At 40.7% G+C, this 16,647-nt stretch overlaps 1 protein-coding gene across 1 annotated transcript in view; it reads right to left on the bottom strand.

Annotated features, from left to right (window-relative positions):
- The window catches only part of si:dkey-92j12.5 (multiple PDZ domain protein), a 45,656-nt gene that overhangs the window by 20,922 nt on the left and 8,087 nt on the right, over positions 1–16,647 (bottom strand). The window contains exons 9-21 of the mRNA XM_059336653.1: positions 16,433–16,535; positions 16,141–16,232; positions 15,496–15,709; positions 15,165–15,239; positions 14,495–14,574; positions 13,519–13,665; positions 12,084–12,272; positions 11,742–11,903; positions 11,184–11,393; positions 10,004–10,165; positions 7,928–8,051; positions 5,700–5,898; positions 147–467 (exon numbers count right to left, since the gene is read on the bottom strand). Coding sequence (XP_059192636.1) covers positions 147–467; positions 5,700–5,898; positions 7,928–8,051; positions 10,004–10,165; positions 11,184–11,393; positions 11,742–11,903; positions 12,084–12,272; positions 13,519–13,665; positions 14,495–14,574; positions 15,165–15,239; positions 15,496–15,709; positions 16,141–16,232; positions 16,433–16,535 — 2,078 coding nt within the window. The remainder of the gene's footprint in view (positions 1–146; positions 468–5,699; positions 5,899–7,927; positions 8,052–10,003; positions 10,166–11,183; positions 11,394–11,741; positions 11,904–12,083; positions 12,273–13,518; positions 13,666–14,494; positions 14,575–15,164; positions 15,240–15,495; positions 15,710–16,140; positions 16,233–16,432; positions 16,536–16,647) is intronic.

Below are 16,647 nucleotides of genomic sequence, written 5' to 3'. Positions count from 1 at the left end.
TCTGTACAGCAGAAACATCAACATGTAATAAAGCTCGAGCCTTGAAGTCTAATAAACCCTGAGACAGGTTTATCTTGCACTCTAGGGCCTGAGTAGGGATTAGGTGACCATAAATAATAGGCTGAAACCTTTGGATCTTACATTACCTTGAGTCTGGGGCCGGGGTGATGGTGGGGACTACAGCTGTGCCTTTGAGCGAAGCTTTGGATGAAGCAGAGGCTCTGACTACTGCTGGATCTGGAGCTGTGGCTTCTTTAAATTTGACTGAGGCAGAGGGTTTGAGGGTGGATGAAGCTGGAGCAGGAGCTGCAGCTCTGACTGGACCGGGGGATCTGGCTGGGGCTGAGGCAGGCTCTGGAGAAGGGGTTGGCGGGGTGGGTGAGGAAGAAGCTGCGATGGATGCCAGTGGGGGTAAACACAGACGGGAACGGTACTCATCCACCTGATGGGCTGGGACATAGGTTATGCTGAGGGGTAGGAGATTGTGGGGAAAGAAATGGGGTGAAAATGTTTTAATATTATTATGACTAAATACATGACATATGCACAATTATTTCACTTAGAACACCAAACAATGACTAATACAATGACAGCGAACAAGACAAATGATATGGCACTCAGGAATGGATTCTATAGAGGAAAGATGGATTATCACCTCGACCAGTGAAGGAGGGAATAATGAAATGTTATGGTTTAAAGGTATAGTATGACATTTTGGATGATTGTTTTATTCAATTTCTTATGAAGAGTTAGATGAGAAGATTGATACCACTCTCGTGTCTGTAAATATGAAGCTACAACCAACAGCCAGCTAGTTTATCTTAGCATAAAGAGTGGACACAAGGAAACAGCCAAGTCCCCAGGAACAGCGGCAGACTTTGAAGCTATTTTGATTTAGTGGCCAAATCATGTCATTAAAATTTCTTGGGTCAATCACACAACGCCATTGGGCGAAAAAAAACCCCAACCTTTTTTCTATAGTCTTGCATTGTGAGAGAGCAACTGTAAATGAGCAGATTTTTGGACGTATGTCAACTTTCCAGTACAAACGCTGTAACCGCCTTTATCTAAATAATGTCTTTGAAGTTATAAAGTTCACTAATAGTTCCTCAATTCATGTCAATGAGCCCAAGACTAAGAGGTTGAGAGGTGAGGCCAAAAAAGTGTGCTGTTCTTTGGGCCGCACAGATGCAGAAGATCTGGGCAACTTCATATATGGAAGTCAAACTTTTTGGGCTTCATGCACAACTAACTAACTTTCATAGGAATGAATGGGGCCTGCATCCAGTTCTCAGTATACATCCATGACATCAGCTAGCCCATACAAAGGATACAACACTCTTACCATACCAGTACCATAAAAGCGACCTAATCAGCATCTTGTATCTTGTCTATTTGTTATCTGTACAAAACATTTTAAAATGACAAATTTAGGTTTAATGGGAATCTTTTTTTGGGGCAAGACATGATAGTTTTGTTGACAGCATGAAGGTTAGTGAGAGTGGTACTGATCTTCTCAACTAACAGCAAGAAAGCAAATTAAAATGCTGAAGCTTTAAAACGTATTTGTTTAGGAGTTTATACCTCTAGATCTATCAGGTGATTAGATTTTGATGACAATTTTGATGACGTTTTTTATGCACCATGAAATAAGAGAAAGCAAGGCAACTCATGATTCACTTCTTCTTTTTTGTTGGACGTGAAAAGGCATCAATAAACAACCACTAACTTTAAGGCTTCTGTCTTCCATGTCAAGTGCTCTAAACCTATCGATGTGCCCCACTCCACTGACTTTGCTTGTGCTGCAGCCGGCACAAGATGAAAAGAAAAATAGGAAAGAATTCTGACTTAATATATATTTCAATGTCACTATAAGATGCATTTCTGGCTTAAGACAGTTCTAAGCGTCTTTGGAACACAACATTATAATAAAAAAAAAAAGTGTTTTGCATAAGCCCGGATCTATCTGAGCTATGCCGTAAACGATGTCATTAAAGTAAAAGTGTCAAGGACATCATTAAAGCCCTCCCTCCCTGCTCCATTCTTGTGTGATGCTACCAGTAGACATGCTGTTTGAATCCGCTGAAAGAGCCAATTTCTCTGTTCCACTCATGGTGGCAGATTGAATATGGAGGTCTTCCATGCTAAGCTGTTGTGACTGAGCCATGTGGACAGCCTGTCGTGTCTCAACAGAGGCAGTTTGATAGTGACAAGCCCTCACCCGTCTATGTCTGTCTTATTCTGAGGCTGCCAAAGCAAGTCATCTGCCTCCACTCTCTGTTAGTTTGTCTGCAGTGCTGTCAGGAGGAGGCAGTATGAGCGTGTGTGTGCTGATGAGTGTTTTGTGTGTACGTGTGTGTGTGTAAGAGTAAGACAGAATGCATGTGTGTGTTCATCTGTTTGTGTATTGTGGTGTGCATCTATGAGAGGCTCTTTAAAAGGCTCTTTTATTCAGAAGCGTACTGTTCAAGGTGAGATGAGCGATGAATTATTCAGAGATATTTCCCATAGCAGGAAAAAGGTGTTTTTGGAGGTTAGACCATTGAAAGGCTGTGCATGTGTTAGTTTGTGCGTGTGTGTGTGTGTGTGTGTGTGCGTGTTTGTGTGTGTGTGCCGTAAAAGCGGGAGAGACGGAGAAAGATATAGAGGTTGAGAGAGAGTGAGTGGGTGTTTTGCAGGGCAGTACGGTGATGGAGGTGGGGCACATCTCCAATCAGCCAAACAAGCATTGTCAATGTGGAGCCATAACTGCTGATGTTAGAACAAGTAATAATTTACCCAATTTCCCCTCAGGCAATCTTCAAAATTTCATCATCTAATCTAATTTAACATGACTGCAGCGCCTCACTCAACTATGACTGCAGTGTCAAAAACAAGGTGGTAATGGAGATCCAAAGTGAGACGAGAGATCGTTTTTACGTGATGATGCAGTGAAAGTCATGTTTGTGACTGCGGAGAGCACATATTTATATTTATGATGTACATATACTCACTCATTCGAGTCACACAGACTGTCAAGATCTGCATGGGTAGATCTAGAAAACGTGAGCAGTATTCAATTACTATTTTTTTCAGTGTTTGATTGTTCTCTGCATTCCCAAAGGACCTTTCTACATTCTCTCAAAAGCAGGAACTCTGGCTTTCTCGTTTTTAAAGCAAAGACGTGTTTAAACTATGACATGAGGGGAAGCCTGTATGAATGTAATATAAATAACTGTGCTATATAACTGACTGGAATCTGTTTTAAATGTGTCACATATGTGTCCTACTTAAATGCTGGGCTCAGTGCAGGGCCTTGTTTTGTGTCATAAGTTATGGCCCATGTTTAAATCTTATTAAGTAAAAAACAGCCAGGATACCATGTTATGTGTTACATATAGCCACACACCATCTACCTCATTATAACCATAGACTGTATGAAAGAAGTAGACGTAGCCGTCGTTGCGTCACATACTGGTTAATGAACAAGTGTTTCTCCTGTGTGAACTCCTGTGTGAAGTTTTGTATTTCGTATTTTGGCCATCACCATCTTGGTATTTTGGACCCAGAAGTGACCATATTTGGACGAGAGGTTGGATCCGACTTAGAGCCCAAGGTCTCAAGCACAGCCACCTATACCGGCAACCTGACCACACCTGGCTCTTTGCTACCTGATGCGAAGTTGCTTTATCCTGATTGACAGGTCTCTGTGGTAGCAACTTGTCAATCAAAAGGTAGCCCTGCCCTAAAGCATACCCTGCTTTATTGTCTATTTTACTCTAAATAAGACTATAATTGAAACAATTTAAATCATTCTTTTGTGAAGAAGACTTGAAATTAGTGATTGAGTCCTTAAACTCATTAGGAAAATGTGTACTGAGGTAATAAATCAAGTGAGAATATTTTCTCATATATTTCTATACAGTCTGACTTCTTTTTGCAAACAGTGAAGTCGCCCCCTGCTGGCCATTAGAAAGAATGCAGGTTCATTCTACATTGGCTTCAATATGGAACCATACAACCACAAAAGTAATTTAGTCCTGCCCTCAGATACGACTCAGGAATTTTTCCTAAATTAGCGCCCTTACAAGTGGCAAGAGATCAAAGTGGCTTCATACATAAACATAATAGTCTCAGTTTTAAACACATGGCTAGCATTGTGAAATGATTGTAATAATATAAAAAGCAATAAACATAAATATAACATAAACATGCTCCTGCATAAACGTCCACATCATTTACGGTCTATGATTATAACCCAGGTAGTAATTGTGATGGGTTGCATTTAAGTGATGTGTAGTTGTATACCTTTTTCATTCAATTCTTGCATTTAAGATGATATACATCATATACAGAAACAAGGACGATTATATCATTAAAACATAACATAAAAACACTGGTGTAAACATTTTAATATGTCACAAATATTCAATGTATCAGTATTTAGTGTTCCCATGCATTTAGTGCCAGGGGGTTGCAGCACTTCTGTGTCAGTTAGATTAGAGGGAGCATCTTAACTGGGTGTGTATGGGGTTGGGACTCATCATCAAATCTCTTCTTCTACTTGCTTTTTATAAGCAGTTCACTCCCAATGATGACTTATTGATAGGCGCAAATACATATAGGATTCTAAATATGAAACAATAGCAAATATTTAGAATGGGGCAGATTATGGCCCCTGTGAGGATAAATTCCTGATTCTTGAGATACTGACTTTCTTAGAGTTGAGTATGTTGTAACATATGCCCATATAATAAAACAAAAGTTTGTGAGTTTCCTGTATGTCCTTCATGCATTTTCACTTATTGTGACTGATTTGACCTCTGAGGACTGTGTGCATGCACATACTGTGCTTGGTCTAAATCTTTCTGACCCTCCTATTGGTTTTATAACACATTTTAGGGTTGTAGAGTTACACTTTTATTATTTGGCTTTGTGATATTGCATAAATACAACATAGTTCTGCCCAACTTTAGCCTGAGCAGATGTCTAATTAGCCAGAATAATTGAAAACACCTGTCTGGGGGTGCGGGGTCTTTAAGCCAAAGGCCCTTTGATATGTAACTGGAGGAAAAGCACAGGTGTAAACAGTGAAGCTAATTATCGCTGACTTATATTTAGCTGCTTTGTTTTCAGGGTCCTGATCACTGTCACACTGGCATGACTTACTGGGACACAAGAATGAAGCCATCATTAATATAATTAGTCAAGATTTCTGCTGTGGAAAAATGCCTTGTTATATCACTGCATACAGTAAAAACTTCACGTAATTATTATGTCAACATTCTGTTTTTGCTTCATTTTCTGCTAAACACAAACAAAACAGCTGCAGAAAATCTGTCATGCTCCTGTCAAAATTAGCAAAACATTTGCTGCAGTGACTATACTTGATAATGTCATGTGGTGCGTCACAGCCCCAGGTTTTTTTCCCACAACAATTAGGAAATGTGAAGGTTCAAGCAGCACTTTAGCCATTGTAAAGAGGCTGACGCACACAGTGCTGCAGATCCAGGCACCCAGTGTTATTTTTTTGAGGATTATTGAGAACAGTGACTCAGAGGAACCTCTGTGATGTTGAGTAAGAAAACTTTCAAATGCATTCAGAGCATCTGCAAGCTACACCATGATGTACAGTATCAGTAAGTGTCACCTGTTCTTTTTTGAGCCCAGGACAAAACCCTACATATTGTAAAGCTGTTGGACAGTGACAGGCCTCTCACCTCATCTCTGGCCCTATGACAGAGTGTCTGCGGAGCGTGGCTCTGGCCCTGGCGTTGGTCAGATTGGAGGTAGGTTCTCTGTTGATGGCCAAGATGGTGTCCCCCACCCCCAGCCTGCCATCCTGGCTAACAGAGCCCCCCTGGACCACACTGCGCACCAGCATGCCTGAGCCATCCTTGATAGCACTCACCGACATCCCTGCCAACACGCACACACATACACACACACACACACATGAACACAGGTGAGTGGAGGGTTGGCTAAGGCTGCTTTGAATGCATGCCAAACAGACAGACAGTCCCCCAAACAAACACCTGACAGTGGCATAATCAGCATAATCAAGACAGACACTAGGCAGATTAGCACACAAACATGGCTACACATGCTTGACATTTACAAGGCTTCATCCTTCACAGTCACACTAGCAGAAGGTGCACAAACACGATCTCACACACCCTCAAAGGGCACAGGGCACAGGTGACTGGGGGGTAACACATGCCAGTCGAGCTAACACCTGACTCTGGCATTATCAATTCGGACGCTAGGCGGATTACACAAACACTTCATTAATGCAAACAGGCAGAAGCAGGTAAACCAGACAGCAGACACACACATGCACGCACACCTCAGACACACACACACTGCAGATAGGGAAGCCTACAACGAATTAGAAGGTCTAGTCTATGGCGTCTGCACACTACGCCGCTATCTGATGGAGGACTACGCACATCCACAACACTATGGTCGTACATAATTTGAAGTTGGTCAAAGAAATGACTTTATGCTTATTTTTGCTTAAATAAATAGTTTATTGTTTTTTGGTATTACATTCAAATTACAATACAATCATAGTGCATGGAATACATTCGACTGGAGACACAGCTACTGATGCTGACAAGACAAACTGAAGTCACACATTTTAAGACATGAAAGGAAGTCAGAAGTAGTAATGATGAATGTCTCAAAACCCAAAGGTGTTAAGTGACTATAACACTGCATCAAAATACATTTTTCTATAACAAACTGCTGCAAACAATAATGATTCCCACATGAAGATTTCCATATGAAAATCTATTTGTTTTGACCTCAACAAAACATCTTCATGGTACCATAAAACTCAAAGTAAGTGCAACAGGTTCACACCACTTAAGAATAAACAAAAATGTCTAAATAGGCTGCTTATATTCATGTTTTTTGATGAGCAAGGCAAGAAAAAAAGACCTCATTATAATCCATTAAACCTTCTCCTTTTTCACAACCTGCTCCAAAAGCCATACAGTCCTTGTAGTACAGACCAACCAAACGCTGTCCGTGCTGCACATGTTAACATGTCTCATCTCCAAAATTGGGCATAAAGTCATAGTTGCACATTGGATAGAATAGTACATGGCACCTAATATAGGAAGAATGTGAAGTAGTGCAAATAGGTTTTACTACAATCATATTGCTTCAAATAAAATCCCCAGTATTCAGGCCTTACACCATCCCATAACTTTTGCCTGAGCTGAAGCTTTTGCTTCAAATTCAAATACATTTAAATTAACAAAAAATCTGTAAGCCCTCCACATTTGGATATCCAGAAAACATTAAATATCTCAGCAAGAACACCTACAATATTTTAAACAGATGAAAACCAAAGAATGCAGTGACACACAGACTGTAGGTTATGACCTTGATTTTCTCTACCTATGAACATTTACATAATGTTAAACTTTCATACACACACGCACGTACTGTGGTGCCTTATTAGAGCATGCACCCAGAATACAAATGAGTTTGTTTACTTATGCTTTGCACAGTGCCCTTAGATGAAAGTGCAGGAGCACTTTACACCCTCTGATTCCCTCTCTGTCATGATTGAATAACCAACATACTCTCAACACTATTTAAAAACAGTATAGTGTTAATATGATTGAGTATAAAAACAAATATTTAGATCAGCATTCAAATTAATATAAATCCATTGGTTTTTATACTAATTCTTAATATCATTTCACTTCACTTTGACCATCCACGCACCTCCATACTAGCCTATCGGACACACACACACACACACACACACACACACACACACTGAAATCATCTCTCTCAGATATGAGGAGCAATTTACTTCACCACTCTTCTTCATAGCAGTCGTCATCATCACCGCCTATTAGCGTCATTACCGCCATGCCAGCGACGTACACACACCAAGACACCATCACCATGAGAAAGACGGAGAACATACCAAGGCTACGGTTGCCCCGGACAACAGTGATTGTCCTCTCAAAGTTGGTGCGGGGGGGCAAGGGTGGCGCTTGCTGCCTGTCGTTTTCTTCCATCATGCTGAAACGTTGCCGCAGCTGGTTTTCCTACAAGACAGACAGCAGGGCATGAGTGAGTGGACTACTGGATGGATCATCATAACATTTTCTACAGTCAGTCATCGTCCCCACAGAATAAGTTCCAAAGACTGTTGTGATCCTCTGACAACGTCACCAGTACTTTAAGTTTGCTGCTAATTAGCATGTTAGCATGCTGACGAGCTAAACTAAAGATAGATGGAGAACCTGGTAAACATTATACTTGCGTAATATCAGCTTCTTAGCATTGACATTTTAAGCATCTTAGCATGCTGAGATTATCATGTAGCTCAAAGCATTGCTGTGCATAAATGCATCCTCACAGAGCCATTAGCATCACTGCAGACAATGTTCATATTACAGACAATTTTTATGTAATATGACCGTTATATTTAGCCTTTAACAGTGGAACTATTATAGTTTTAAACACATGGTTAACCTTTTGAAATGGAACTACTTGGTGAGGTTTAGGCACCAAAACTTAACCAAGTAGTTTTGGTGCCTAAAAGATTGAGGTTTGGGTAAAAACAACTAACTACTAGTTGCATAGGTTGCATAAGCGCATCGATGTATAGAAGTTAAGTCACAGGACATTTTGAAATGGCAATGTTGAGGTTTAGCTTCAAATGGGACTACACCTGGGTAGAAGTTCACTTTTTTTTTTACCCAGCCACCATCCCTGCCCTCTGCCCTAAACTGATTTTTGTGGTACCTCACTTTCTCCTTTAATCCTGTTGGTTACCTACCCATTAGAGAGCATTACTTTTCATAAGTATAAATACAAAAAGTGAATGAGAACAGACTTTGGACTCTGGAGGAAATTCATCAAACATTTGAGATATGGATACTTTTCTCTACACAGATAAGTAACCCATTGCAAAGATAACCTGGCACTAAAGTCCTAACCTACTATTATCACATTCAATTAGATTACCGAGATGACAAAATGAGATGATTTCAAACAACTATTAATTCCCCGGGGTGAAGGCCTTTGGAGTAATTCTGAGATGTAAAACATGCAGAAAGATAGACTTCTTGGGTCCCCCCGGGTACTTCACAAAGAAAGAGGGCAACGAGGAGATCTTCTTTGAAACATCACAGAAAGTACAAGCAGCACTGAAGTTCTGAGGCTACCTTTGCAACAAGCCTGTCTTTGATGAGAACACACTGACACTTGCTGCTCTGGGTCTCTTTGTGTGTGTATGTGTGGGATACATTAAGGCAATGCTGTATGCCCTTGTGCTAGACCAGGTGCCAATGTCGTGCAGGCTGTAAGCACTTTTCATTGAGAGGCAATTGTTGGTAATTAAGCAAAAGCGAGAACAAAAGGCAGCTTCAATAGGATTGAGTGGAAACCACAATGGAGGAACAAGTCTTTGACACTGAAGCACTTTCTCTATACCTGACCTAGTGATACTGATACAGGCGGCTCTAAGCTCCCCACTATAGAACCTGAACAGAGAGAACAAACACTGTCATGGTAATCTCCTTCAGAGCAGCTAAAATGGCGACCCACAGAATCTCAGGTTTGCATGGTAATGAGCAATGCTTCCTGTGTGATGGGCTACAAGATTCAGAGTGCTGCAGTGTTGCTGTAACTGTCAAGATGTCTCCTGCTGAGTCTGAAGCATCAAGCAAATGCTCATTTACAAGAATCCTGTTCAGTTCATAATAATGAATCAAATAACACATTTTAAACTTGTGAATTTCAACAAGGACAGCAGCAATTATATTTATTATAGTTCTGCACACAGTATACCCTGAACAGTTGCTGTTAAAAAGTAAATGGACAAACACACTGCAGTATAGCACCTAAACTAACTACTTGCCAATAGTCAAAAGTTTTACTGTTTTCTACACCAGAAAAAGTGGGCAGAATGTATGCACAATGCACTTTCCACCAATATCTCTCTATTTTTTTTCTTTTTTTACTCATTTTCATTCTGTGTTGCATGACATACCGTTGTATTGTAACACGGCTGGATGATGCTGTTGTCCTCAGAGTAGCGAGTGTTATCCGCAGCCCCAGCTAGCAGGCTGATCTGAGTGTGGCTGTCAGTGTCATCGCAGGAAACCCGCAAGCTCCTCTCAGAGATGGGCGTTAAGCCGCCACACAGCTCCAGCTGAGAAGACAAAATTCCAAAGAAAAAAATTAAGGAGTTTGGAAGAAAAAAAAAACTTGCTACGTGCTTAAAAGTGAGTTAATTCACGTGGAAACAAACAGGCTAGAGAAGGTGAGTGTAAATTAGACACCCTCTTCTCCTCTCCCCTTCTCTCTCCATCTGTAGTGTGGCCGAGCATTGTGTTTAGCCTTCAGCTGCATTAAAAATTCAGACGGCCTGTAACTGGATTCTCTGTTGCTTGTTACTAAGCCACGGTCCACAACAACAAGGAGAAGAAATACTGTACTCTCAAGAGAAACACACATTTAAGTAATTGTCTTGCATATCTGTGGAAGTGTATGTCTTTTGAGTTTATCAATGAAAAGATAATTCTGCTTTTGAATTTATGGGTACATATGCTGCAGCCCATAATATGATATATATTAAAGCCAACAACCGATTTTTCTGTCAGGTTATTTTACGGATATTCATCATTTATTAGGATAAAGATTGCATCCACTTCTAGCTGTGCAGATTATAACTTTTGGATGAATATTTTATGTAAAAATAAATAAATAAATTAATTAATTAATTAAATAAATTAAAATAAATTCCCATATAAAATTGTTAATGCACTCCTCCCAAATTAAATTAGATATTTAATGTGTGTTTTTTTTTTTTTTATTAAAAGCTTCTTTTGAGGTTTTCAAATGAATCTCTGAATGTCTGTCATCATATTTCATGATGTCATCATCCAAAAAAAAAAATCCTTGAAAAATATCCTCAAATTGAATAAAGTCATTAACTGGATTAATTCTTTATTTTTTAATCAACATAACTCGTCAGCTTTGGTAACATCAATAAATATTTGTTAGATTGCTGCTAGACCATTCTGTTATTGCAGGTGCATGCCTCCCTTTCAGTGGCATGCAAAGTTTTTATAATTTATAATTTGAATTTCAATGTAATGAATGAAGCTTCAGACTATTTGGTCCAGCCATAATGTTTATTCTTAAGGTATTTACATCTTCTTGCATACCGGCAGTGGTTTGGCAACTCCAATGCGGATAGGGCCGTAGTCAGTGGACTTCAGGACGTGCACAGCATAATCCAGGCTGGAGCCTTCCAAGTCAGTTTCATTAACGAACATGAGACGGTCACCAGGCAGCAGGCGACCATCTCGATCTGCTACACCTCCAGGCACCAAGGACCGGATCACCAGAACTGTTTTAGTGGCATCTTCTGGATCCTAGAATCAGATGGAAGGACCGAGAGGAAGGTTTACCGAAGATAATGCATTAGATATATTGTTGTGGTCTCACAGAGAGGCAAGTTGAAGCTGCAGTGAAGTTACTATTTCTTTTTGAACACTTATTTTTGCTAACGATTAGATGTGGTTTTAAATGTAAGATTTAAAACGGAAAATGACAGAGCACTATCCAGTCTTCAATGGTTTAACACACAAATACGCAGAACACAAGAAGTCCTCATGCTTCTCTATTTTCTTCACCCTACCCAAGCCGACACTGATATTCTTAGACTGCAGCCTATTCCAGTCTGTTCTATTTGTAGACAGGCTTAAGGGCATGTCTCTGACCTGGTAGTCCAGGATACTGAAGCCCAGTCCCGACTCTCCTTTCTCCAGCTCGACCACCTGAGCCTCTCTTTCCCACATGGCCAGAGGAGGTGACATGGGTGGCACGCCACGCTTGGTGATGTCCTCAGCTGTAGGACAGGGTATGACACATCCCTGGTCCAACTGGGACAAGCAGAGAGGACAGAGAGGACACAGGGAGGGAGATTGATTTACAAGAAAAGAGCATGTCAGTGTCAGTGTCATTTCAATTGCAGAGGATGTGAAACAATTTAAATGTGATTTATGCTATTTTATCTATTTTTATGACACTAATGCTTAATCCCTTTCATTCATCCTTTTCACCTTGTCATTGAACTCAGCCAGCAGCTCTTTCAGGGTGAGCTGGACATCATCTTCGTCATCTTCCTCATCACTGTCGGGAATCGCAGGGGGGACGATGTGAGAGCACACCAGGCAAACACGTGTCGGCAGCTCCTTCAGAATATTGACCACCTCCTTATGTGTTTCTCCAATAAGAGGGATCCCATTCACCTGACAGGAAGATACATAATATATATGTATATACAGAATTTCTAAAATAGATATTCCTATGTTCAGTGTTTGGCTGAGTCATACCTTTAGCTTTTGATGTTTTAGATGCAATTTATTAATAGTCTCTTAACATGGAAATAACAAGTCTCAGATGTTAGTGTGTATACTAATGCCGGCTTGTAACTATTTTATCATGACAGTGTGTATAAGTGCTTATGACTAAATCAGCAAGACAGCCCTAAAATTTGATATTTTTAGTGGTATTTCAGTTTTGGGCGTTGAAGAGCAATTAGTGGCCACAGTACATCAAGTCACAGCAAGAACAATTAAAGCTGCAAGCTGTAACTAAACTGAGAGAAGCTCATTAAACACAGCGATGAACCATGGCTTTGTCATGCAGAAGTCGTCTGAGGCAGATCAAAGGGTTCAGATGCAACACAGATGTTTGCTTGTACACTCAAACATACAAAGGGCTAATATTGCAGTGTTATCTACAGTATATTTCAATAGGGACATTGTTCCCCCCTACAGTGCAAGCACGATTGCACAGAGCCACACAAAGACACAAAGACACACAGGCACGCACGCACACACACACACACACACACACACACACACACACACGTGCACACACGCACATGCACACGCGCGCAGACACACACACACGCACATGCGCGCGCACACACACGCACGCACGCACACACACACACACACACACACACTCAGTTAGTGTTTACTTGAAAGTGTGTGTTGTTTACTGGTGGTGTTTCAGATATATGTGCAAGTCTTTAAAATGCAGTGTGCCTCCCATTTCAGGTTTATAGCTGTTGTAACCACTCTAAAGAATAGGCTATCATCGCTAACTGCTGGAACGAAAAGCAGAAACTATGATACTGTGAACTGTGAGCCTTTTTATCAGTCATTCATGTAAACCCCATAGATATGTCAAAGTATTCAGTCGCACACACAGACTGTATAAAAGTGGACATAGTGACCGTGACATTACCAAATTATTTGTGGACTACGGCTTTGAGCCATTGACTCATTTTGGCTGTTGCCATCTTGGTTTTTTTGAAACCAGAAAAGTGGCTTCACTTTTCAGACCCAGAGGTTGGTGCTATGTCACCAACCTCTGGTGCCACACATAGATTATTTTATTCCACTTTACATGTTTAATGTCTTTATCCAATGACTTCAGGGTGAGTTGCAGATCAATTAGCTAAAAGGATCAGTATCAGTCAGTTACCTCCAGTATCTGGTCTCCGACAAAGATCTTGCCGCTTTGGCCAACGGGCCCCTCAGGTAAGACGGAGCACAGGTAGTGATGTCCCGCCCGAACCTCCAGACTGATGCCGAGACCACTCGTCTCAGTGAAACGCTCCAGCTGACACACCTGAAAGAGAGATGTGAGATTGAGAGGTTGGGAACAGACAGGAGAAACAAAGTTTGGTGGGTAAGAAAGGCATGGAGTGTAAGTGTAGGCTTGACACAGTGGAGTAGTTGGGATTTCCTTCTTTATACCATGGTCTGGGTGAATATTTGATTCTGATTGGCTGCAGAATGTCCATTACTGTAATTCCTAACAATGGACACTCACTAAGTAGTTCCAGTAAACCACTGGCTGTTTAGTGTTTTTAAATTAACTCTGGCTACAAAGTATTGACCTGCATTATCATTCATAACAAGAAAAATACAGTCAAAGCCTCTGTTTACACTTTATTGCAATTATTTCTAGCAGTGAATGTCATCCTCATGAGTAACAGTACACAAGTGCAATAATTTCTTCCTGAAAATCTTGATGTTGATTTGGAGAAAATTACATGGCTTAATAGCAAGGTAGTCTAGTTGTTGAACAATCAAATTTAAATTGTTAATATAAAATGTTGTTGTAAATGTAATGTTGTGATTGCAAAACATAAAAACACAAATTAATGGTCTTAACTATCTTCTTAGGCAATTGACCATGGTATAAACAAGATAATGCCCTTTGTGGTGTCCATAATCAGAAATTAATGGACTTCGTCGAGCCAGCTGTCTTCCGCTGACCTTCCCAACTTTTTGATAATGGACACCTTGTTGGGCATTACCCCTTACTTTAATGGGCAATTATGTGTAAATGAAATGCTAAAACATTTAAATACGTACAAGGCTAATATATTTTCTGCCTGTGTTTTTCTATGCATATTTTATTTAATGCTTATTTTAATTAAAGACAAACGTACAATAACTTCATATCGTTGTCCGACTGCATACTGCCACCTCCTCCTCAGGTCTTCCTCCTCAGCTGGCGTCAGTTTCACACCTGTAAAATAAAAGAAAATCATCCTCATCTCACATACAAACACACACACACACACTCCCATTCACCTAGCTCTAGATGATCCAATCAATAAAGAATAGGACCCTATGTGAAAACATCACTTCGGCTGTTTTATAGAGAGAAAACAACATAATTCTCCTCATGGCAAACCAGGATGTCAGCCACAACCACTTTGACACACACACACACACACACACACACACACACACCACTGGCACACATGCATCCATATTATTCACACCCACCATCTTATGATTTCTTGGCAAACTAATGTTTTCCTGTTCATCTATTAAAGCCTCACAGCAATCAGGGCTTATTTGGCTGTGCTCTCTAATCAAGCCCAAAAATCCTTGTCTAAATAAAGCTATACATGCAGGCGGGGCGAGCAACAAATCATCCGGAATGAGCTGAATGAGTTGGATAAACACATGACTGAACAACACTATAAATAGACTCCCATCAAAGAGCATGCATCGCTGCCACATCGTCGTTCCCTGAGCCCAATCAGCATATCAGACTAAGTCCCATGATCCAGTTCCAGACTGCAGTGCAGCATGGGAAGTGGAGCTTACCGTTTCTGGAATCGTGTCGGGGTCGTCCGTTGGCGTATGCTGCTCGCCGGGAGATTTCACGCAGCGTGCAGATTCCTGGGAAGCACACTTTTGAATTAAAAAAACCCTCCAGATAATATGTACAAATTCCCAGCAAACATGGTACTAACATTAACAGATATGTGAAAGTTAATTAGGTCATGATTTAACCAGACAGAGCAGGTAGCAACTGTAGATGACTGCTTGCATAATAAGTTTTATATAAATGCATACTGTCAATGACATGCTCTCTATTTGCTCAGCTACTTGAAAGCCAATCCCCCTATGATTCTCCTCTCTCAGCATAAAGCACCTGTCTCTTGAATCTTGTTGAGGCCCACTCTGTAGGGGTTGCCCTCGTGGAAGCTGTGGGAGTGTCGGAGAGGCTGCAGGGGAGGAACTGGGGGCAGGATGTGACTCAGACGGACAGCCTTCCTCAGCAACCTCAGTCTGACCAGGGGACCCGTCCTCCTCAGCACCTCCATGGCACGCTGCTCACTGCAGCCCTGCAGGCTCACCCCGTCCACCTGAGGGAGAAGACGAGAGATGTATCAGTAAAGCGAAGAGAAAAGAGCCAGGATAAAAAGGTAAGATGGAGACTGAAGCAAGATGTTTGAGTGGACGGTATAGAGGTACGTGCAGGTAAATTGAAAGGGAAAGTAAAAAGAAATCAATAGTCATCAAAATAAAAAATAGAGCAAGATGGAAAGCACAGGTAAGAACAAAATATGATGAAGAGATGGATGGGAGTAAAAGTAAAACTAGAAGAATTCCCCTTCATCAGCTTAAAAAGACCCTAATTGGTTTGTATGGAACTACTAAAAGCTGCAAACAGTGCAGATTTTGAGATGCTGAAATCGTTAAGATTCAGTAGAGGATATATCGAGACAACAAGGTATTCGTCTTCAGAGGACACAATAAAAAAAAGCCATCTGTTGTGTTTTTTACTGGAACTCACAGACAGGATGATGTCTCCGATGTTGATGCGTCCATCTTGATCGACAGTGCTGCCTTTCACTATGCTCTTCACTATCACTCCAGCGCTGTAGACTGAGGAAAGCAAGATAAATTAAAGCAAACCTTTGCATTGATTGTGTAGTCATTGTATAACCCACACATCATCAATATTGCCAAGCAGGTATTATTCACAATATTGTTATTTTCACAGTTTATTTCCATCAACTTAGCTTTTAAAACATGATAATTAGCTCATTTTTCACAAAGTAAAAAACTTTAGTGGATATTATTACCTGAGTTTAGGTCACCTATGTAGCTAGAAATGGTGAATCCCAGGCCCCGACTGTTCTTAGTGAACTGCACACTGAACTCATAGTCATCACTCAAGTCATTGAGCTGGAAAGAAGCACAGATATTAAAACACCTATGAACCTTTTTGGAGGGTTAGGGAATATTGCATTATACATTAACTGTCACTGATAAGCCAATTATTTTACATGAAAGTCTG

This window comes from Centropristis striata, chromosome 1 (genome assembly GCF_030273125.1).
Source record: "Centropristis striata isolate RG_2023a ecotype Rhode Island chromosome 1, C.striata_1.0, whole genome shotgun sequence".
NCBI classification, from domain to species: Eukaryota; Metazoa; Chordata; class Actinopteri; order Perciformes; family Serranidae; genus Centropristis; species Centropristis striata.
Note: the sequence above shows the minus strand (reverse complement) of the source record. Positions and strands in the feature narration are given on the sequence as shown.